The sequence below is a fragment of the Vitis vinifera genome, chromosome 4 (assembly GCF_030704535.1).
Source record: "Vitis vinifera cultivar Pinot Noir 40024 chromosome 4, ASM3070453v1".
NCBI lineage: Eukaryota > Viridiplantae > Streptophyta > Magnoliopsida > Vitales > Vitaceae > Vitis > Vitis vinifera.
The window spans coordinates 6164257-6187343 of NC_081808.1; the positions used below are offsets into that span (position 1 = coordinate 6164257).

The 23087-nt window shown below is 36.2% G+C and overlaps 2 protein-coding genes across 6 annotated transcripts in view; one reads left to right on the forward strand and one right to left on the reverse strand.

Moving 5' to 3' along the window:
• Nucleotides 1-6397, reverse strand: part of LOC100261229 (uncharacterized) — an 89520-nt gene extending 83123 nt beyond the window's left edge. Inside the window, exon 1 of the mRNA XM_059736270.1 lies at nt 6281-6397. The gene's annotated coding sequence lies outside the window, so the exon portion shown is untranslated. The remainder of the gene's footprint in view (nt 1-6280) is intronic.
• Nucleotides 6398-11568: 5171 nt separating this feature from the next.
• LOC100256144 (uncharacterized) lies at nt 11569-22916 on the forward strand. Of its 5 annotated transcripts, none has more exons than XM_002285413.5 (9): nt 11569-11758; nt 11857-11921; nt 18035-18119; nt 18213-18281; nt 18470-18582; nt 20598-20709; nt 20789-20932; nt 21477-21651; nt 22566-22916. In XM_002285413.5, exons 2-9 carry the CDS (start codon nt 11870-11872, stop codon nt 22689-22691), a joined length of 876 nt encoding a protein of 291 aa, XP_002285449.2. In that variant the 5' UTR covers nt 11569-11758; nt 11857-11869; the 3' UTR covers nt 22692-22916. The 5 variants fall into 5 exon arrangements, with proteins under 5 accessions (XP_002285449.2, XP_059592259.1, XP_059592257.1 ...); XM_059736276.1 differs by having other exon boundaries at nt 11586-11758; nt 18039-18119; XM_059736274.1 differs by having other exon boundaries at nt 11587-13109; nt 18039-18119.
• The last annotated feature ends 171 nt before the right edge of the window (nt 22917-23087 follow it).

The following is a 23087-nucleotide window of genomic DNA, read 5'->3' on the forward strand; positions in this document are numbered from 1 at the left end:
AATCGTTGGGGCAAACAATGTCAAAAGTTTGGGGGCTGAAGGGTAATCTGGGGCTGGCAAGGATGGAAAAGAATAGGGTTCTGATGGAGTTCGAGATTTTGGGTGAAGCTATTCGGGTAATGTCCGCGGGGAATAGATCGTTTGACGGGGCTCATTTGAGACTAGAAAGATGGAACCCTAGGATCGGGTGCTCGGAAGAGGTGGAGATTACAAATGAAGTTTGGGTCAGGATCGTAGGGTTACCATTATCGCTATGGAACAAAACCATCTTGAGAAGAGTGGGGGAGGAGTGTGGCGGATTTATAGCAATGGACTCTAGGACGGAAAAGATGCAGGAGCTTCAATGGGCGCGAATCCTGATCAGAACAAACGGGGAAGACCTGCCAAGTAGGTTGGAGATCTCAGTGGAGGAGAAGGTGTACGCTCTTGCTCTCTGGTGGGAGCTGAAACCGTCTCTGAAACAGGCTCAGGAGAATAGGAGCGAAGTGAACCAGAGTACGAGAGGAGAGGTTAGGGGTGATGGTGCCTCACGCGCTGTTACGCGAGTGGGGAAGGAGGTGGAAGGCACACAGCTCGAGGCGCTGCTGCTGCCAGAAGAAATGATGGGGATTCAGGAGGGAGAAGTGGGCCGGGTGATTGAAAAATGGGACCAAGGAGGATCGGGGGCCCGTTCAACCCGGGACGCTGTGGATTTTGGGCCTTAATCGGCAGGCCCAGATTTGGGACCAAAAGGAATGAAGAGGGTGGGTGGGCCTTACAATCAAGGGGCAACGATGGGCTTAAACTTAAAGCTAAAAGGAGTGGTGGGAGTGCTAGCTGGGCAGGAGGCTGGGCCATCAAAAACATCGTGGACTACTGAGGAGAAAAGCCCATCGTGTGATGGAGGAATGGACCTGGAGGAAAGCCCAAGTAAGCCACTGCTTCAAGACACCAATAAAGATCAGCAACTGAAGGTGTGTTCGCCGGCCTCTCCATTGGTAAATAACGCGAGCAACATGGAGGAAGAAATTCTAAAAAATTGGGAGACAGAGGATTTGAGAAAGAGAAATACGAAGTTTTTGCACTCGGCGACAGATTCGACGCTTGTTGAGGAAGCTATGAGGTACGGGTCTGTCCCTTTGTTGAGGGGGGAAAGGGTGCCTGGGTCTTCTCATCTTATTTCTTTTTCTTTTGATCGGGCTCCGGAGGGGGGGCATTACGATCGTTCTGGAAATGCTGGGGTGGAGCCTCAGTTTGAGGTTCCCTTATGTGTAGTACCGAGTGAAGGGTCAGAGGAGAATGTAATCGGATGCTGGGCGTTGGTAGAGAATAATGGCGGCAGCACTATGTATAGGGATGAGGAGTGGGGTCCAGGATTGAACGACCCTCAAGCTGAAAGGGGAGAGAAGGAGGAGAGATGGGAGGAAAGCAGCCTGGCAAAATTCAGTCACTTCTTGGGATTTTCGACTGAGGGTTTAGAAAAGGAAATCCTGGACTTTTTGATTAAAATCAGAAAAAGAAGGGAGAGAATACATGATAAGGTGCTGCTAGAAAAGTCCAAGTTTGAAAGGGAATTGAAGAGGTTGGAGTGCTCAGTGAATTATGAGAAGGGAAGGAAGCAGAAAGACCCACCAAAGGGTAAAGGGTGCCATCTTTCAGTGCTACAATGAAGCTAAAATTGCTGAGCTGGAATGTGAGGGGGGTGAATGAAAAGGAGAAAAGGAAAATCATTAAGACATTTATAAGGAATCAAAGGGTAGATCTAATGTGTATCCAGGAAACAAAAATCCAATCAATGTCGGAGGGGGTGGCAAGAAGTCTAGGGTCGGGAAGATTTTTGGATTGGAGGGCCCTGGATGCAAGCGGGACTGCGGGAGGAATTCTGATATGTTGGGACAAAAGGACATTGGAGATTATGGATTGGGAGGAGGGCCAATTCTCTTTATCCTGCAGATTCAAAAATGTGGATAATGGGATGGTTTGGGTGTTCACGGGAGTTTATGGACCTTTCACTAAAGAGGAAAGGGAGTGGCTGTGGGAAGAAATTGGGGCGATCAGAGGCCTCTGGGAAGATCCGTGGTGTGTAGGAGGTGACTTTAACATCACCTTGTTCCAAAGGGAAAGGAGTAGACAGGGGAGAATATCTTCAGCTATGAGGAGATTTGCCCAGGTTGCTGATGAATTAGGGCTGAGGGATATTCCTATGCAAGGGGGAGTGTTTACTTGGAGTGGGGGACCTAACAATCAGTCTTGGGCTAGATTGGATAGGTTTTTGGTGAATACCAGCTGGCTGGATCAGTTTAGTAGCGTTTTACAGAGTAGACTGCCTCGGCCTTTATCTGATCACTTCCCGGTCTCACTAGAGGGAGGAGGTCTGAGAAGAGGCCCCTCTCCCTTTAGATTTGAGAATATGTGGCTTAAGGTGGAGGGCTTCCAAGATATGATTCGAAGATGGTGGTGGGAGATTGAGGTGAGAGGCAGTGCTAGTTACAGATTGGCTACTAAGTTGAAGGAAATTAAACAGAAATTAAAAGTTTGGAACAAGGAGGTGTTCGGGAATCTGGGATGTAATAAAGCTGCAGCCCTGCAACAAGTGGAATTTTGGGACCGTGTAGAAAGTGAAAGAATTCTGTCAATGGAGGAAACAGAATTAAAAAATGAAGCCAAGGTAAACTATAAAAAATGGGTGCTTTTGGAGGAAACACATTGGAGACAATTATCACGGGAGATCTGGCTAAGGGAAGGGGACAGAAATACGGGTTATTTTCACCGTATAGCAAATGCAAATCGTAGGAATAATTATCTGGACAGAATTAAAATTGATGGGGTGAGCCTTACGGAGGAGCAGGAAGTGAGGGATGGAGTGGCAAATGCATATCAGAAGCTGCTTTCAAAAGAAGCGGGGTGGCAGGCTGATATTGGGAGACTGTGCTTAGACCAGATCAGTCAACAAGATGCAGAAAATTTGGAATCCCCTTTTTCTGAGGAGGAGGTTCATTCAGCATTGTTGGAGATGAATGGGGATAAAGCCCCGGGGCCGGATGGCTTTACAGTAGCTTTTTGGCAAAGTTGTTGGGGTTTTGTTAAAGAGGAGATCTTGGCAATGTTCAAGGAGTTCCATGAGCAGAAAACGTTTCTCAAGAGCCTAAATAATACATTCTTGGTCCTGATTCCTAAGAAAGGTGGGGCTGAAGATATTGGGGATTTTAGACCTATTAGTCTCTTGGGGGGGTTGTATAAATTGTTGGCTAAAGTACTGGCTAATAGGCTGAAAAAAGTGATTGGGAAAGTGGTCTCCCCTGCTCAAAATGCCTTTGTGATGGGTAGACAGATTCTTGATGCCTCCCTAATTGCAAATGAGGTGATAGACTCGTGGCAAAAAAGAAAAGAGAAGGGGGTCATTTGCAAATTGGACATTGAGAAAGCCTATGACAGCTTGAATTGGCAGTTCTTAATGAAAGTTCTTCAAAAAATGGGCTTTGGGCAAAAATGGTTGGGTTGGATGTGGAGTTGTATATCTACAGCAAGATTCTCTGTCTTAGTGAATGGGGTTCCTGCTGGTTTCTTTCCGAGTACTAAGGGGCTCCGCCAAGGAGATCCTCTCTCCTTACCTCTTCGTCATGGGCATGGAAGTGTTGGGTATCCTTCTGAGGAGAGCTGTGGAAGGGGGTTTCCTATCAGGGTGTAGCATTCGGGAAGGCGGAGAGAGGGCTTTGAACATTTCTCATTTATTTTTTGCTGATGATACAATTATTTTCTGTGAGGCCAACAAAGAGCACCTGAGTCACTTAAGTTGGGTTCTCTTCTGGTTTGAAGCTGCTTCGGGGTTAAAGATTAATTTGAGCAAAAGTGAAATCATCCCGGTGGGTGAGGTGGATGATATTGAGGAGCTGGCAGCGGAGGTAGGGTGTCGTGTGGGATCTTTGCCATCCCAGTACTTGGGCCTACCTTTAGGGGCTCCTAATAGGGCCTCTTCGATGTGGGACGGGGTGGAAGAAAGAGTGAGGAGAAGACTCGCGTTATGGAAAAGGCAATACATCTCCAAAGGTGGGAGAATCACTCTGATTAAAAGCACCATGGCCAGCATACCCATTTACCAAATGTCTCTATTCCGGATGCCCAATATAGTTGTTAGAAGGCTAGAAAAATTACAAAGAGACTTCCTATGGGGAGGGGGAAATATGGAGAGGAAAGCACACTTGGTGAAATGGGAGATAGTGTGTGGGGACAAAGGGAGGGGTGGGTTGGGTTTGAGAAGGCTGGGCCTTATGAACAAAGCTTTGCTTGGTAAATGGATATGGAGATACGCATGTGAAAGAGATAACCTATGGAAGCAGGTGATTTTGGCAAAGTATGGGCAAGAAGAATACGGGTGGAGGTCTAAAAAACCTAATGGGGCGTTTGGAGTAGGGGCGTGGAAGGAGATTATGAAGGAAAATGAATGGTGCTGGGACAGCCTAGAGCTTAGGGTGGGGAAGGGCAATAAGATCAGATTCTGGACTGATGTGTGGTGTGCGGGTACAGCGTTGTCTCAATCTTTTCCGCACCTCTTTGCCTTGGCGGTTGACAGGAATGCTACGGTGGAGGAGATGTGGGACCAGAATTCTGATCAAGGAGGTTGGAATCTAAGATTCTTGAGGAATTTTAATGACTGGGAGGTGGGCATGGTAGGAGATCTGCTCCTTAAGTTGAGAGGGCTTAGGCCGGCTTTGGAGGAAGATTCAATCTCTTGGAAGGGAGGAAAAAGCGGTAGATATAAAGTCAAGATGGCGTACAGTGGTTTAGTCAATCCCAGTGACATTGTTTTCCCGGAAAAAAGCATTTGGGTGAATAGTGTTCCTACCAAAGTTGCTTTCTTTGTGTGGGAGGCATCGTGGGAGAAGGTGTTAACGCTTGATAGACTCCAAAGAAGAGGATGGCATCTCCCGAATTGCTGTTTTTTGTGTGGTTGTGCAGAAGAATCTGTAAATCATATCCTTATTCACTGTACAGTGGTTAGAGCCCTTTGGGAATTAGTCCTTGGGCTTGTAGGTGTAAAGTGGGTCTTTCCAGAAACTGTAAAGGAGGTCCTATTGAGCTGGAGAGGTTCTTTTGTGGGGAAAAAAAGGAAAAAAATTTGGAAATCCATCCCGTTATGTATATTTTGGACGGTTTGGAAAGAAAGGAATAGATTAGCCTTTAAGGGGGGTGAGCTACATATTCAGAAGTTAAAGAATTTTTTTGTTTGTAACTTGTGGGGTTGGTCTAGATTGGATATTGGAGAGGATTCTCTATCCCTTCTAGGTTTTTTAGAGTGACTAGCATCCACCTAGGGGGGGTGAGGTCTTCTTGGTCTCTTTTGTTTTTTTGTTGAGAGGTTATAGTCGCCTTGTATATCTCCTGTATACTGTGTGGCTATTGGCCTTTTTTGCTTAATATATTTCGATTTACGTATCAAAAAAAAAAAAAAACGCTTTTTAGACTCGAGGTGCTTCCCAGATTCAATGTCAAACGGGTTTTGGACTCTCTTTCTAAAAACAGGGTTTTTGCATTAAAAGCAAATTTTCAACTTTTTAAGTCTTCTAAATTTTACCAAATATGTGATTTTTTATTTTTATTTTATAAAAATGCTTTTTAATATTGGAAGTGTTTTTCAAAAGTATTACTAATCGGATTCTAATTTGGATATAAATAAATAAATAAATTATTTATATATTTATTTTTGTAATGTGTTGGGTAAAAAAACATGATGATTATGGGAGGAGAAGCACCTATTGACTAAAGTGCAATAGCTGTGAAGATCCATTGTTGTATCAATTAATTAAATCTAAAACTAATGGACAAAATTGAAGGAGACCATAATTATTTCTTTGTGAATGATTTTCCAACAGTGTTTGAAATACTGAAAAATTTTGGCGATATTTCTCCCGGTAATTTGTTTCCTTACCAGTCCAGCCCAGGCCCAGGCCCAGGATACAAAATCTGTCCAATTCTTTTTTAAAAAAACAAATAAGACGCTATTTGGTAATCTGATCATGATTTGCAGGCAAAGGTTGTGTTCTTCATCCTAGCCCAAAAATCGTGGATTTAGAGTTCGTGAAATTTAAATCCAGTGGCATAAAAGCAAAGAGACCCCTAGAACAGATCCAGAAAACACAGGGAGCGAAAAAAAAGCAATTTTTTTGGTTTTCCTTAGGGGTTTTACATGGATTTTCTCGGAAATCAAACGAGGATGAATTTTCCCGGAAATTAAATGGGGGATGGATTTTCTTGGGAATCAAACGGGGGTTGAAAAAAAAAAATAACATGATTAGATTAGTACCTGCGAGGATTGAGAGTGGCAGAGGAAAATAGGGCCTTTTTTACTTTTTAGGGATTCTCTCGTCTGGAGGAGGGCAACTTCAGAGAAGGGCTTCTTGATGGCCTCGAGTGAGGGAAGTGGGTGGCCCTTTTGAGTTTTAGATTTAGTGGAGATAAAAAAACAAGGAGAACAAATCATGAGAACAATTTTCCTCCATATAAATAATTATTAATTATTAATTATTAATTATCCATCTTAATTTTTATTAAATCAAAACCGTGGCTTGGGTTCAATCCCCGCTGCCATTGGACTACGATACGTTAAGGTTCATCATTTAAAAATATCTAATTCTAATTATTTTATTTTAAATTATATTTAATTAATTAATAAAAATTTAAAAAATCAATATTATAATTTTTTAACAAGTTTTTTTTATATTATTTATATGATAATTAAATATAAAAAATATAAATATTAAAAAAATCATATATATAGCATTATTTATTTCACACTATTAAATATATTTAAATTAAATAAATTATAATTTTAATATTAAATGTATCATAATTTATCTCACTAATCCTATTTTAAAAAATTACTATCACTTCACTTTTAAATTTTTTATATTTATCCTTTTAATTTTGGATATTTTTATTTTAAAATATTAAAAATATACATTTATTTAAAAAAACTAAAATATAAATAATAATGATAATAATAAAGTTATAATATTTTATAAGTTAAAATTAATTTGATAAGATAAATAATAAATTATATATTAAGACCGATATATCATTGTATATAGATATTTTTCTTCATAACAATATTTATGTCAATTATATTTACAAAATAACTTTAAAATGTGATTTTTATAATTTTTTTATGATTAATTTTAAATAATTTTTACAATATTTTTATCAAAATATCCATCAATATTTCTAATTTAAGTATTGATATATCCATATTTACCAATATTTCAAACCTTCGAAGGAGTCAAACCAAAACTAAATTAATGACATATGCTCTAGGTGATCTCTATATTGTTTTGTTGGCAATTCTTTGGGCATGGATCTACAACCATTAGCTCAGTTCCTATATGTTTAATAAGTACCTCATATGACAACAAGGTACTTTGTGTAGATATGTTTGCTCCGACTTCCACTTTCATTATTTTTGGAGGAAAGAAATATAATTGAATTATCTTTAACAAATTCTTGTAGGTTTCTTTATATAATCTAAAATCTTGAGACCTTCAATAAAATTTCTTTACCATAATGCTTTTGTAGTAGCTTCATAGGATGCGATAAACCTTGTCTCCATAGTAGATGAATTAATAATAGTTCCTTTGATGTTTTTAGGGACTTACATTTTTTACTTGTGTTATGTTTAATGGTGAGACTCATTTTTATTAAAAGATGCATCTTTTATTATTTTAAAAAGTGATATTGGGGCGTCACTTGTCTCATTTATTTTTATTTTTTAAAGGAAATATGAAATGAGAAATTTAAAATCCTGAAAATGGCAACAAATAATGTTATATCAATTAAATGAAACTAAGTTTGGGCATTAGGTTACTCACGGGGAATGAACTTATGATCAACATGTTATCCACTGAGTGAGTTGAGAAAACTTTGATATTTCATTCATTGATTTAAGGATACAATGCCAACAATAGATAACTCCACACATCTATTAAAAATACTCTTGATAGAATGTCATGATGAATTATGGCTAAATAAAGCAAAGAAAGGTAAAGAAACATATGAATCCCACAATTGAATTGTTCAAATATATATATAAAAGCATTTCAATCATTGGGTTAAAAGAGTGCATGCATTTAATCTTCCTAAGGATCTAGAGGTAAGCACAATAAAAGCTTTTATTAAGAAAACCTTAGATCTAAGGCTCAAAAAAGTTTTGGTTGACTTAAGTCACTTAATAAAAGAATTCTATAAATACCCATTTAGAGGTTAGGGTTTTTATGACTTCTTGAGGAAAGTCGTTTTTCATTGAAAAAGTGAATCGTATAACTTCCTCCATTTCGAAACCCATACTTTGAAAACTCATACTTTAGAGTGTCAAGATTGTAATTCAAGTCATCGGGTAAACAATCTTGGGTATATGAGACTTTTAAACTCTTCAAACTTCATCTTTCATCAAATGGATTTTAATTTGGAAACATTTAAATCTAGGTATAAGTTTCAAATCTTTAAATCTTTATTCTAAAATGGTTTTGAAGCCATTAGTTTTTATTGTGATAGATTTAGAGATGCTCAAGATAGATGCATGTACCCTTCGCAATTTAGGATATAAGGACAAAGTAATCCAGGGTTCTTGATATGTTGAACCTACCCTCTCTAGGCAACAGAATTAAGGAGATACGATGACTTTGTACTTTTTTTAGGTCTTATGAGGGGCCAAGACATTTCAATGGACAAATGAATGTGAGTTAGTGTTTCATTCATTTAAACGTTACTTAATTGTACCCCTCATCTTTAGTAGTACATCCCTCGGGGAAATGCTATATATGTACTTAGCCACTTCAGGAGTAGCCATTAATGCAGTGTTACTTCGGCTTGACACGAATGGAAAACAATGACCAACGAATTACGTAAGTAAAGCCCTAATTTTAGTCGAATTAAGTTCTACCGTGCTTGAAAAGATAACAGTGGCACTCTTAAGTAAATGCAAAAAAGTTTCACCCCTACTTCAAGGCCCATCAAATAAATGTTTTAACTAACTTGCCATTTAAAGCAACACTGCAGAAACTTGATTTATCTAGGTGAATGGTGAAGTAGGTGGTTTAGAAAAGCCTAGAAGACAATGTACTTAATTAGAGAGTTCAGTGTCTGGTTTAACTTATAAAGCCCTCGAGGCTTGTTGGTTGAGGCTTCCCAGTTATTGGGTACTATTACATGCTTGAGCACCTATCCCTTGTTGGAATCGGGCAGTCCCATTACCATCTGAAGAGAGTAGGAGTTTGGCCCACTGATTCAGTTTAATTGTATAAATGAACAAAATCTCTAGAAGGGAAAACTCTAAGTTGTAAGAGGTGGTTTAAAAACACTGCATCCCATGTAGGGATGGCAACGGGGCTGGTTGCTCCCATCCCAACCTTACCCCGTTTATTTGAAACAATTCCCATACCCGTCCTGTCACATTTAACTTTTTTTTGAATTTTTTTTAAATTATTTTAAAATTTTTTAATTATATTAAAATAAATATATTTGATAAATAATTAAATTATTATATTTTTTTATAACTTATTTTATTAAAAATATTTTATTATTATCTATATATTAAAAATAGTAAAATAAAAATTAAATTAAATTAATTTTAAATTTTAAATTAAATTAAAATTTAAAAATTAATTTAATATATAATCGGGACGGGACGGGACAATACCCCGAACCCGCCCGGGTTTTTCGTTTATTAAAATTAAACCCCGTCCTATTAGGGTGGGGTGGGTATTCGAAAAGACCCGCCCATTGCCATCCCTGTTCCCATTCCCATGTGAATGTGGATGGTGTTTAGATGAGTGTATGTTGAGGGATCCTTGTGTAGGGAAAGAACTGCTTCACAAGTGACAATAGAGGGAGATGGAGTCCAACGTGAAACTATTCCCTAGTAAAACACGTCGAGTGTTGAGGGCAATCATGGGTGGATTATGATGGCAAACTTATGTATGAACTCTTCAACGAAAAGTCATCCACTAGGCGAGTCCAGGGGCGATCGGTTGCAAAAGAACCGACTTCACGGCAGATAGGTCCATTACTTGTGGAAGAGTCATCCTACTTTCCCATCACCTCTAAAGCCAGGTGTGAAATTAAGATTGGGTGATTAGAGTCCTAGATAAGGTATAAACGTAAGGAACAAGAGTTTAGAAATATTAAGACTCTCAATCTCTTAAACACTCCCACCAGAGGGATGAATCCAATCAAAGGTGTGAGATTTAAGACCCGCTTGAGGGTATTGCCAACTTAAAAGAGAGAGAGAAAGAAAAAAAAAGAAAGAACCCAAATGGGTTAACTCAAACCCAATTGAAGATGGCAAAACCTAGGCTAAATAAAATTAACTCCCTATTGAAGGAAACCCTAAGGAAGATTCGGGCTCCATGAGCAAAGATGAATCAAACTAAGAAGTAGAGAAGAGTGTGAACTTGGTTAGCAGGAGTTCAAGTGGCTGGGTGCAGACGGTGGAGGAAGAGCAAAAACTAGAAGTTTCAAAGATTGAATCATGAAAATATCTATAATCACAAATTTATTTCAATCTTATGGATATATTGGACATATCGAAGAATATTTTTTTTAAAAAGTTTATGTAATTTAAAATTGATCAAAACTTATAAAAAATATTAAAAAAACTCTTAAAATAATATAATAAATAATAATAGATATTTTAAAGTTGTTTTATTAAAAAAATAATTTATGTATATGACATAATTAATTATATTTGATAATAATATCATATTCGTCCATAAAAAAATATGAATTTTATAAATTTATTAAATTATATAAATGTTATTTGATGATAATATTATGATACTTGATTATAATATATCTCATTTTAAAATTAAAATTAATTTAATAAAACGGTTAGGTTTTATATTTTTAGTGATTAATATAATGAAATTTTAAAATAAAATAATTAGAATTAATTTATTTATGAAAATAAAAAAATTTTACTATATATTTGTTTGGTGCGTTATATCTATCAAATGGGCTGTCAACCCAGTGGTCATCCAAGACTTTGCTTGTTTTTGGGTTTGGACGGGTTTGAGTTCCAACATGTCGAATTTTTTTTAAAAATCGCTTCACCAAATTTTTGCCCACCTGTTTCATGAGAAACAAAGAGGTTTAACTGCCTCGTATCCCTGTGGTAATGTATGAGACGTTCAGTGAGAGGCTTGATGCAAAGTACAACAATAGACGGCTAATCAAGCGTCGTGCCACGTGGAGGCATCCACGTGAGAGGCTTGACTAATATCTAATGATTTTTTTTCCTTTTTATTGGGATTTCATACACAAATTTGGTTTTTTTTTTTTTTTTCATATGAATCATTCGAATTTTGATTTTAAATAAATTTAATATTAATAAATTATTTTTATATATTATTTTAAAATAATTTAATTATTTTAATTTAAAAGTTAAATAATTTTAAAAATATAAAAACTTTTTAAATTAATTTTAATTATATTTAAATTATTGACAAAATTAAATACAGAAAAATAATTTTTTTAATATATTCTTGGAATTAAAGTGGGTGAATTATTATTTACTCCCACAAATAAAAATGAAGGACGTCAGGATCAACAGCAATGCACCTCAGTTCTATTATATCTTGCACACCCACAAACAAACAAAAGAACAAAGGCAGAGAGAGAGAGAGGGAGAGAGGGTCAGTTTCTTGCAAAGGTTGCATAAGAATCCACTTTGTTTCTGCTCTCTTTATAAATACTGTGTGCCTCAACCTCTCCAGATCTCAATCGCCGCTTCCCTGTTAGCCTACTTTCTTCTTCTTATTCTTTTTTTTCTTCTTCTTCAATCTTCTCTTTTTTTTTTTTCTTTTCTCAATTTTCTTCTTTTCTTTTTCAAAGTTCCAAATTTCAAATGGAGATGATCAGGAGGGCTTCGCATGCAGGATCATGGTACACCGACAATCGTAAGTCAAGCTACTCCAATTTCTCACAAAATCCTCGAATCTAACTTGCATTATTGTTTGTCTTTCACTCGGTTGTTCACTGTTTTTGTGCGATTTTTATGTACTGAGGAGATTTTTGCAGTGAGGCCCTGTTTGGTTGCTGAGGAAATCTGAAGAATGAAAGGGAAAATGAAAAAAGAAGAAACTTTTAGTAGGAAGGAAAGGAATTTGGAATAAATTCCGTACACGTCTTAAAATACACAAGTTGTTTCGGATTTAACTGAAATTTAATTTACCATTTTACCCCTTGCCTTTCTATTGGAATTCGGAACTGCCATTCCAGGGCTCTTTTTTTTTTTTTTCCTGGGTGGTCTCAGTCTTATTGTGCAAAGGGAGTTGTTCCGAAATTCCCTTGTTTAAAGGCTTTTGACATAAGGAGGTTGGTCTGGTGGATGATCCTGTTCAAGGGGAAAGCAGAATGAGAGGTGAGAGTGGGTTGGAGGAACGACAGTGACCCCGATTGAGATTTTGAAACGGAGAGATTCCTTCATGGGAAAAAGGCTATGGTATGGGCAATTCGAGTGTATGGTAAGATCTAGGTCATGGAAAACACTTAAGACCGAGGTACATGGACCAAGGTATAAACAAATGGGACCCGGACTCAAGGTAATGAGTCTATTTGCAAGGTATGGTAACTAAGATATAAAGCGGAGTTCTTGCTGGATACTACTTTTTGGTAGTACCGTAGCCCAATCCTCATTTAAGAAAGTTTTGGTCCTTTCAATTGATGACTAGTGGGCCTATTTTTGAGGAGTTTTGTGGATAAGAATCTACTAAATGAAAATGGCGTCATGCATATAATCAGTTGACAAACATAGTGAGGATGATGCATGTCCTGCTATGTTGTTGCTTGATTGAAACAGAGGGTTGTCTAAACAAGACTGCGATAACCAAACTCCACCAACGAAGTGCAACAGACCCAATTGGGCTTCTCAAGCCTTGCTCTTGAGACGAGTAGGCACAAAGCATCTGACATGCCACATGGCATCTTCAGTGGAAGTATAATAGATAGTTCAATGCAATGATACACAATTAGGTGACCTCCCTCTTGGAGAGGTTTGAAAACAGTTACTAAAGATATATCTTAATGAAGTGTGATATAGTTGATGAAGCAAATGAGCAGGGAAGAAAAGTGATCTCTCATAGCCTGTATGTTGTTCCTCCATCTACTCTATATATTAAGCAAGATGAAGATTCTCAATCCTCCATGTTTACTTTATGGGTCTATGAATACCTCATTCAATATTTCGAAGGATAAAACTTCAAAGTTATAAACAAATTTATTATCCACATTTTTTTTTTATTTTATATTTTATAATTTCTTGGTTCAACTGTTGGCAACTATATCTAGACAATATTCTCTTTATCCACTCAAGTAAAATTAATTATATTATAAAAGAAAAATAATTATAAGGCATGCCATTTGTGTAGTTACCTCTTGTAACCTCATAATATTTTTTAATAGGCAAATAAGAAAATATATTAGAAGCACCTAAGAGGGGACACATCAAAGCACACATGATGTATCTAATATGTGCCAAAAGGCTAGATTTTTATTCCTTTGTTATGATGGTTATGGCTCTTTGTCTATTTAAATTTTAAAGGTGCATAAAAATGAATAAGTTTGAAGTTTCCCAGAAATAGAGCCTTCATTCACTCTAGTACATCATAAACAAGAACAGGGTTCTTGTCATCTTTGTTATGATCCCAAGTTATAAGACTTCAATTTCATGTGTTCTATTAGTCCTAACTCCCAAGGCTTTTGACATATTGCTTAGTATTATATTTGTTAAGATCCCAAGTTATGGGACTTCAGTTTGATGCTTTACTGCTTTCTATCTGTCCTAAGGCTTTTGACATAGTGGTCAAGGTTTGCAACATTTAGCATTGATTCAACCATGCCTTACCTATCAAAAAAATGGTTTGCAACATTTAGCATAAGAGCCAGACTACCCCTCCCATACCTACTACCAGTGTGAATGGTCCTGGAAAGTGGTTATTGAGGCTTGTGAACTGTATAGGACGCCAGTGGGAATGTTATAGTCTTTATGTTCCTAAGATGTAGTAGCACTTTGATTTGACATCTTCCATCAACTATATGGCTTCTATTGTGTTTACCTATGTATTAAAAAAAAGTCTTCTACTGCGTTGGTTAAGGTTCATAGCATTTTGATGATAAGGACATTGTTCTTATATGATATTCATAGAGTGGGTGTGTGAGGCTTTGTTTCTGGAAAAAATTTAATTTGTCTATTTATTTGCATGATCATAATTTTAAAAGACAAATAGTCACTTATTACCTTAAAAAATGAATAGAAGCTACCAACAGAAGGCGAATGACCTACAACAAAGACTATGTCTAAAAGTAAATTTAAATAAACAACTAGATGATAAGGATGTGTATAGAATTTGCCAACCAACTCTCCTAGAATAATGACTTCTTAAGCCTGACAGTTTGGATGTTTCTTTGTTCAAGTATAGTTCTTAAAAAGGTCTTTATATGTATCAGGGTTCTCAATTCTTGCTTAAGGAAAACAACAGTAATGAGGTAGGAGGATAAATTTCCATCTAGAAGTAGAAGGAACTATGATACAATCCTTTAGGAAAGTATAGCACCAATTTAGGTGTTGGGGTTGGGGGGATAAATGGGGGAAGGGGATTATAAGTATGAGGGTATCTCAAATGTTTTGCTTAATGTGAAGAATGATATTGAGGTATGTAAGGATAGATTCTCATCCAGATGTAGTGGGAACCATGCTACAATCCTCTTAAGTGTATCACTGATGGAAACCAAGTTCAGATTGATGAGACAATCTTGTTGGATATCCTGAAGGCCTTTAAAGATTGTTGTGGAGATGCCTAAGAGAGATATATCCTTTGCCAAGCGAGAATGTGTCACTTGTGGAATTGTGTCACTCTTTTATCTCATATGATTTCATTGGTATAGTTGAGTAACTTTGAAAACCATTTTTTTTTCTCAAAGGGACACAATCATTATCCTAGGAAAAAGTGGAAAATAGGATGGTCTGTTAAAATTTTGAAGTGCGATCAGTCAACATTTCTTGAACCAATCTCTTGACTTTTTTTTCATGTTGGTATCACAAGGGAACATTGATGGGCTAATATTGGAAGAAGTGCAATAAGATGATCATGTGGGCACAATGGTGGAAGATCAGTTCAAGAATTAAATACATCAGCAAACTCTTGAAGCAGTGAAGCAGCTGAAAAGGTGGTAAATCTTCATTAGAATTTGAAGCTTGAAGGATGAAGAGTTGGATTGTATAGCATATCTGCCTATGTGGCAAATAATTTGACTATAGTACCACTGGTGGTTTGAGCTTCAGCAAAGCTTATATTAGTCAAAGTATTGTTTTTTATCAGTTACATTAGTCAAAGTATACAGCTTTCTTTTTTACAATGAGTGGTATTCTTAGTGTATTGAAGTCCTACTAATGAGGCTAAGGGCTTGTAACTACCATGCACTCAGCAAGGCATAGCACTTGAATATGGCAACAAGGTAGACCTTGGTGCTAAACTGACAATCATTAGAGCTTAACTTGATTCCTTTGCCTTGATTACAAATATAACCTCAATTGTGGCCATCCCCGGAATTGAGTCATTATTTGTAATTAAACAACCACAATTTTTAATCAACCTAAAATTAAAAACTTTATAGATTTACTGAAGACACTTCGAACCAATCTTTGGCTTCTGTCTTTTATCAAACGTGAACGCGTATTAACCCAATAGTATATCAAAGTCTTGTTTCAATTGCAGAACAATGCATCTGCTATATGTTGCACCTCACACACCTGTTGCTTCATAGAAGCCTGTGCCTTTTGTCCTCATGAATTGCTTTAATTTTGTTTGAATTGCACAAAGAATCCATCTCACTTGCTTTGCTTCTCACAGCCACATCTTTGCACCTCAATTGCCATGCCTTTGCTTCTCATGAGCTGCTCCTAATGAGCACTCTCATTCTCATAATAAAAAACATTTTAAAAAGTTTTAATTTTCTCTCAAATAAATTTTTTAATAGACTCTCAAAATAAATAGGCAGATTGGCCCACTTGATATCGGTCTTGTTCAAAATTCTTAGTCTGATTACTTCAAGATTAATGAGAACACATTAATTTGGTTTTAGAAATATGTAAACCTATTTTTCAATTGAAAAATTTGGAGCTTCTCAAAATGATTTTGATAAAATTAATGTGATCTTGTGTTTTATGTTGGGCAATGCAGTATTTTATGTTCTTTTTTAAGTGTCTTGAGTAGTAATGGATTAGTTTATGGAGAAATGGCCTACAACTATAGTGAAAGTCAATTCTTCATGGAATTATCAATATGCAAGCCTAACAGAACAAATTGAAAAACTTTTTTGGGTGTCGTTATTTCCAAATTTTGCTAGAATTAAGGTGATCTTGTGAGAAGTTCAACTTTTCTTCATGTTGCTCAATGCAGTATTTTATGTTCTTTTTAAGTGTCTTGAGTAGTAATGGATTAATTTATAGAGAATATGCCTAAGACTGTATTAAAAGTCAATTTTTCATGGCATTGCTAATATGCAAGCCTTACAAAACAAATTGAAAAGCCTTTTTTGGTGGCATGATTTTCAAATGGCTAAAAGATCTTGAAGTGAAGGGGTTTGGATTGTGTGGAATTTAAAAATGATGAAATTGTTAAGTTTTGTTTGGGAAGCGTTTTCAAAAATAGTTTTTGAAAATTGTTGTATGATGTTTTATAGGACAAAAGTCTGTTTAGGAATTTGAAATATTGTTAAGTTATTTTCCATGTTTTTAAATATGTTTTAAAATTAACATTTATCCATAATGTTTTATTTTTAACCATTCTCCATATTTGTATAATTATTTTTTAATATAATCCTCAAAAAATAAGTGAAAACAACTGAAAGATGTTCTCTGAAAATATGTTGTTTTCTGTTTTTAAGAACATAAATTTTTTTACTATTTTAGGGTGGCCAAAAGTGTTTTCTTTTGTTTTTGTTTTTGTTTTTGTTTTGGAGAGTAGAAAATTATTTTAAAACACAATTTTTTTTCTTATAAAGCACCAAAGAGGCACACCAAAGTACATAGGATGTATACAATGGTTGCCAAAAGGTGCCAAAAAAGGATAAGGGGAACAAAAAATTACTCCCTCCCTCAACAAGGTGCTCAACAGGGCCTTTGTTTTGCAATTTAGATATGCTTTGTGGTTTATCATGTTTCATATACCTAATTATGAATTTGTAAGTACTTGTAAATCCTAGGTTTGTTGTTTCAAATATACTCTAGGATTTTAAGATCCCTTTTTAAATTGCTCCAAATAATTTTTTACTATTAAGTGAGTAGGTGCGTCAGTGCCCCACCTCCAAATCATGTATTAAATTGGCCCATTGTATATTATTACTGCTCTTATGCTAAAAAAGAAATTCAGTTACCCTACAAATGACCTCCTTGCTGAATTATGTTGTTTGGAAAAAGTTTTGTGATTAACATTCCTTGATGAACTTACTTTTTATTATCTTGGAGGCACATCTGCTGCCCTCTTAAATTTTTAATGGTACTGGAGTGTTTAAATTCCTTCTCAAAGTATACTCTAGAATTTTTAAAATCCCTTCTTAAGGTTGCCACGATAATGTACTTTAATATCAGGAATTCTCAAATTCATTTTACCGCCAAATCCCTCATTCTGATGCCCCACAGTGATGCAGAAACATAAAATATCATTTAGGTCAGGAATTGGATAGTAAAAACTTTGGAAAAAGGAAAAATTGTTGTACTGAAGGAAAGCATTGATGTTACAAGTAATTAGAAAATCAACTGCCATCAAGTTTCATTTTTGAGTTGCTACCACAGTTGTCGAATTTCTACAGGTTTTTGCACAGTTAGTTTACAAACCTTGCCATTCTTGTAATTTATCTCTACATTTTGATGGTGGAAAGCACTTTCCTGGCTCTACATTTGCCATTCTTGTAATTTATCTCTGCATTTTGGGATGAAGAAAGTTTTTCTTAGATCTCATTTCCATGTTAACTGTGGAAGTGGTTTTAATGTCGTGTTTTATCCTTTTGTCAGCTAGAAAATTAGCAGAAGAGCTTGATGGATGGCTTAGAGCATCTGGCCTGGCTAAATCTCCTGATGTACGGGGAGTGATTGCTCCGTAAGTTAGTCTGGACCATTCTTGCTGGTATTCTTAAGCATCCATGATCATTTTAAGTTCATTCATTATTTTTTGCTGGCACTGGAACTACAGGCATGCTGGTTATTCATATTCGGGTCGAGCTGCAGCCTATGCATTTGGGAACATTGATCCAAGTAGCATGTGGGTTTGGTTCTTGTTTTGCTTTGGTTATCAAAATTCTTGACTCTGAATTGGTTTAAGCATTTAATATTATGAAGTGAGATGATCAAATCAAGTATTTGGCTGCTGGTACTTTTTTATTCATATTTGAACAATGAACTGGTTTTGCCTGTTTGTCTGTCTGCTAATGTGTGTTTTTATGATTTCAGTTCTCGTGTGTTTCTTCTTGGTCCATCTCACCACTATTATACTCCAAAATGTGCTCTTTCAAGAGCCACAGTTTATAAGACACCAGTAGGGGACCTACAAATTGATTTGGAAGGTACTGTGAGTTTTGTTTTGTTTTGTTTTTCCCTCATTTTTTTTGGCATATTATGCTTATTTTCTTCTTTAGGAGTTCCTATGTTAGAAGCTTTGATATTCAAGATATTATGAACCTGATGAAGTTGGCCTGGCTTTGTTTTCCATGGAATTATCAGGCAATAATCATTCTTTTGCAATAACATTTCCTTTAGAAATGTTATATATATATATAAACAATAAAATTCCTTTTTCCTGCACAATGGAGGTTTTTAGATCCTACCTTTCCTAAGAATCCATTTGGAAGTGATCCTAGTTAAAGCGCCTTTAGTTTGTAGTGCTTTTGTTGATAGTGCTTCTATTAAATATGGTTTTAAGAATAATGATAAGTGCTTTGATTGTGATTTTGGTAATGTGTTACATAATAAAAAAGTGATTCTTAGAAGAATCGCCTACCAAGTGATTTTCTAGAGTTTGGACAATTTTTGTTTGTGCTTTGTATACTGGCAGATACTAAAAAACATATATGTAGGTATGTGTATTTATAATAATAATGCATGTGAGAATATAACAAGAGTAATCCCACTTTTAGTAGATGGTCTTTTCCCACTTTGACCACAGCTATGTAGTTGTTGTGCTTGGAGGAAGGATTTCTTATCCTTCTTTGTACTTAATCCATAATAATATAATGTTTGTTTCTAATAAAAGAAGGGAGCTTAAAGCTCAAGGAGATTGTAGGATGTGGTAATTGTATTATAATAAGAATAAGAATAAGAATAAGAAGAAGAAGAAGAAGAAGAAGAAGAAGAAGTTTGGGGTGGGGAATGTTGGGGTCAACCAGAGAAGTTTGGGTAGAGCCAAATTAAGAAGAAGAAGACAAGGCAGCTCAAAGCTTAAGGAGATTGTAGGATGTTGTAACTGTAGAATAATAATAAGAATAAGAAGTAGTTGAGGAGATTCTAGAATTTTGTGAGGTATCTTCCATTCTTGTACTAGAATCCAAAGAGATTGTGTTGAGGAGATTGTAGGATATTGTTTGTGAAGACTTAAACAATGCCACACTCGTATGTGAAGGCCAAACTGGGAGAAAGAAGAAAAAGCAATGCCATTTAGTCCTTTATTGTTGTCTTGTGCTTTCTTCTTAAATAAGACACCTAAACACTTCATGTGAAAAAAAGAAATCCAACTCCAACCCTCCTTGACAAACACCATAAAAATGCCCCCACATCTTAAGAAGAAGAGGCATGCAGCTCTGACCCAAACAGCAACGGCCATGTTTTCCAACACTGTATGCCTTGCTTATATGCAAAAACCTAAACACGGTAGAAGAAGTAGCAATAACTGTCTCCTTTAAGGCTTTTATAGTGCAGCACAAGCTTCTCATTACTTCCTTTAGGGCTTTTCTAGGGAAGGCGTCTCCCTCAGGTCAGAAGCACCCATCCCTGTATCTGCTTTGGGGTAGAAGTGCTCCAACCCAATTTCTCCTTTGGGGGTTGTCTAGTTCAGAAGCAGCAGAGGAAGAATACTGCAAAGAAAACCACATGCCTTTGCTGCTTCCAATTTGATTTCTTATTTATTTATTCATTTTTCATGATAAAGCTTGTAAAAGATGCTTGTGGTGTGAAGCACTCAATAGTGAAATATATTTTCTTAATGAAATTTTCTTGAAATTTCTTACGAATTGTAAATAATAGAAAATTGAAAATAGCATGTTGAAATTGGAATTGGATTTGGGTTTGGATGATATTTTGGTGATATGTGATGATCGCTAATGCTATGACAAATGTTTGCATGTCCAAATCTTACAGATCTTATAAAATCACACATGTAAATCAGGTTGTGTTTTGTTTTCTTGCCTTCGGTTGCACCACCTTGTACCTTGCACCTTAGGCTTCAATAGGCCTTTTCCTTTAGGTGCACCTTGTATCATTGTGTGTTTCGACACTATGTATTTGTCTAGAATGAAGATGTTTGTCACCACATATCTTGCTGTTTGGAGAAAGTTTGATAACATTCATGTTTGTTTTTTTATGTCAGTCGTTGAGGAGCTAAAAGCTACAGGAAAATTTGAACTGATGGATCTTGACGTTGATGAAGCTGAACATAGCATGGAAATGCATTTGCCATATCTTGCTAAAGTATTTGACGGGTAATATTTTCATAGAATAATGTTATCTTGTATATTCATTCTTCATTGAAGTTGACTTTTTTTAATGATATTGATGCAGGTACCCAGTAAAAATTATACCCATTTTAGTTGGTGCGCTTAATGCTGAAAATGAAGCCATGTATGGACGGATGCTCGCCAAATATGTGGATGATCCAAATAATTTCTTTTCTGTGTCCTCAGATTTTTGTCACTGGGGCTCAAGGTTCTGTTCTTGCTCTGTTCATGTCAATTCCAATTGCCTCTTTAGATTAGAGAATATGAATCTTCTTCAGATGTCAATTGATTTTTATGGTTATTCATGGAAATTTTTTGGTGCATTAGTTTAAGCAGCCCTCAAATTTTTTCTCCTTTGAGTCTTAAAATTCTTGGTGATTTCGTGAGTTTCTATGACTAGAAAGCAGTACAAGTAAATAAATGAGCATATAAAAAAAAAAAGAAAAAAAGAAGGAAGGAGAAAAAGAAAAAAATGAAATAGTGATACCATGTTCTTTGAAGGTTAAGTTATTTTTTCCTTATGCTTCTTCATGGGTATAATTTTGGTTCATGTTATATCCATAATTATGTTGCATGGTACTAGATGTACTGTGTTAAATGTCACCATTCCTGAATATATGCAGGATCTCAGGGATATTCCTGTTTAGCATGCTTACTTGAATGTACGCACAAACATAGACCTTTGCATCTGTCAATTGATTTTGTTATTACTGTCCAATCTCACATATTTTGACTTGCATAATTTGTATTAGGTTCAATTATGTGCACTATGACAAGAAATTTGGGGCCATCCACAAATCCATTGAAGCTTTGGACAGGATGGGCATGGATATAATAGAAACAGGAGATCCAGATGCATTTAAGCGATACCTGTTGGAGTTTGACAACACCATTTGTGGACGCCATCCAATTAGCGTTTTTCTCCATGTAAGTGTGTCCAATTTTTCTCAGAAGTTACCAAAGTTCTTGATGGAGGAAGTATTTTGCAATTGCAAAAGCCCTTAAAACTCTTCCAAGTAGTTCCTGGCCTCCCTTTTTTTCCTCTAAGATCCCATTTAGGAGTAAAAATCCTTCTGTAAAGATTGGCTTGGTGCGGTTTTCACTTGATAACATCTTGCAAAAGTTCTTGTGGTCTTTGCATGTGTCGTGTTTTTTTCAATTAGTTTTGAGATTATATTTAGTATTCTGTGTTCTAAGGTTGTTTTTAGAATTGTAAGTGTTTAGAAGTGTCTTTTATCTATTTAGTGGCCATGCATATTTCCTCTTCTCCCAGATTTTCACAAGTTCTGTGACATGCCAAACCAAATTGTGGGAGATCTCACATTTTATTACCAAAAATAGCCAAAAATAAAAGGATGGGAACTTGTATTGCTGCTGTTGACAATTTGATATTTTTATTTTTTGATAAGGATTGTTACTTGAACTTCAAACTGGCATGTAATCTTATAGTCTGATGCATGTTGCAAATGTTTTAGTCAAAGGGAGAGCTTGTGAAAAGGATGATGAGGCACATGCTTATTTTTTCCCCCTTTTCTTTTTAGGTTTCATTCTAAAAGAGAAAATGCAACCACTTTAGTTTAGCAGGTTGCCTAAGTAGCCGAATGTCTTCCCACATTTTGTAGTGAATTCATATGCCCTCATTTAGAGTTCCATCGTCACAAACCTCACGATGCTAACTGCACCCCCCACAACCAGCACCAGGTAACCCAAGGCATTCTACCACACATCCCATCATTAACCCTAACCAACTGGGCACCCTACCGACTTCCAGCCCTTTTTTTCCCACTTCATAACATGTGTTTGCTAACTTTTCCTTTTCCCCCCTTATTCGATTTTATCAGATGCTGAGGAACTGCTCAACAAAGATAAAGATCAATTTCCTTCGATATGAACAATCAAGCCAATGCAAAACTATGAGAGACAGTAGCGTAAGCTATGCATCTGCAGCAGCACAGGTGGATGCTTGATATTGGCGTTCCAAATTCATCTGTATTAATATGAATTATGCTCACTACTCCTTTAAATTAACTGTCATCTCTAAACCATTTACTCGTATTTGCTATATCTCATCTCACTTTGGGTTCCCCTTCATAAATTAATACTAGTAACTTAATGTATTGCCAACTGTTTTTTATTTATTTATTATTCCTTATATATATATATTTCCTGCAGCGACTGCTGCTTTCTTTCCATTCAGATTTCTTTTATCCGTGGAACCAGGTGTGCATGTGTAGAGCCTAAAAAATAGTGATGGCCATGGAAGATGCGATGAATTGGTGGTTGTCTGAATGATGAGAGTGGCAATCATAGGTTTTGTGGTATCTTATGGTAGTGATGAGCTTAAGGAGTAATGATAACAGCAA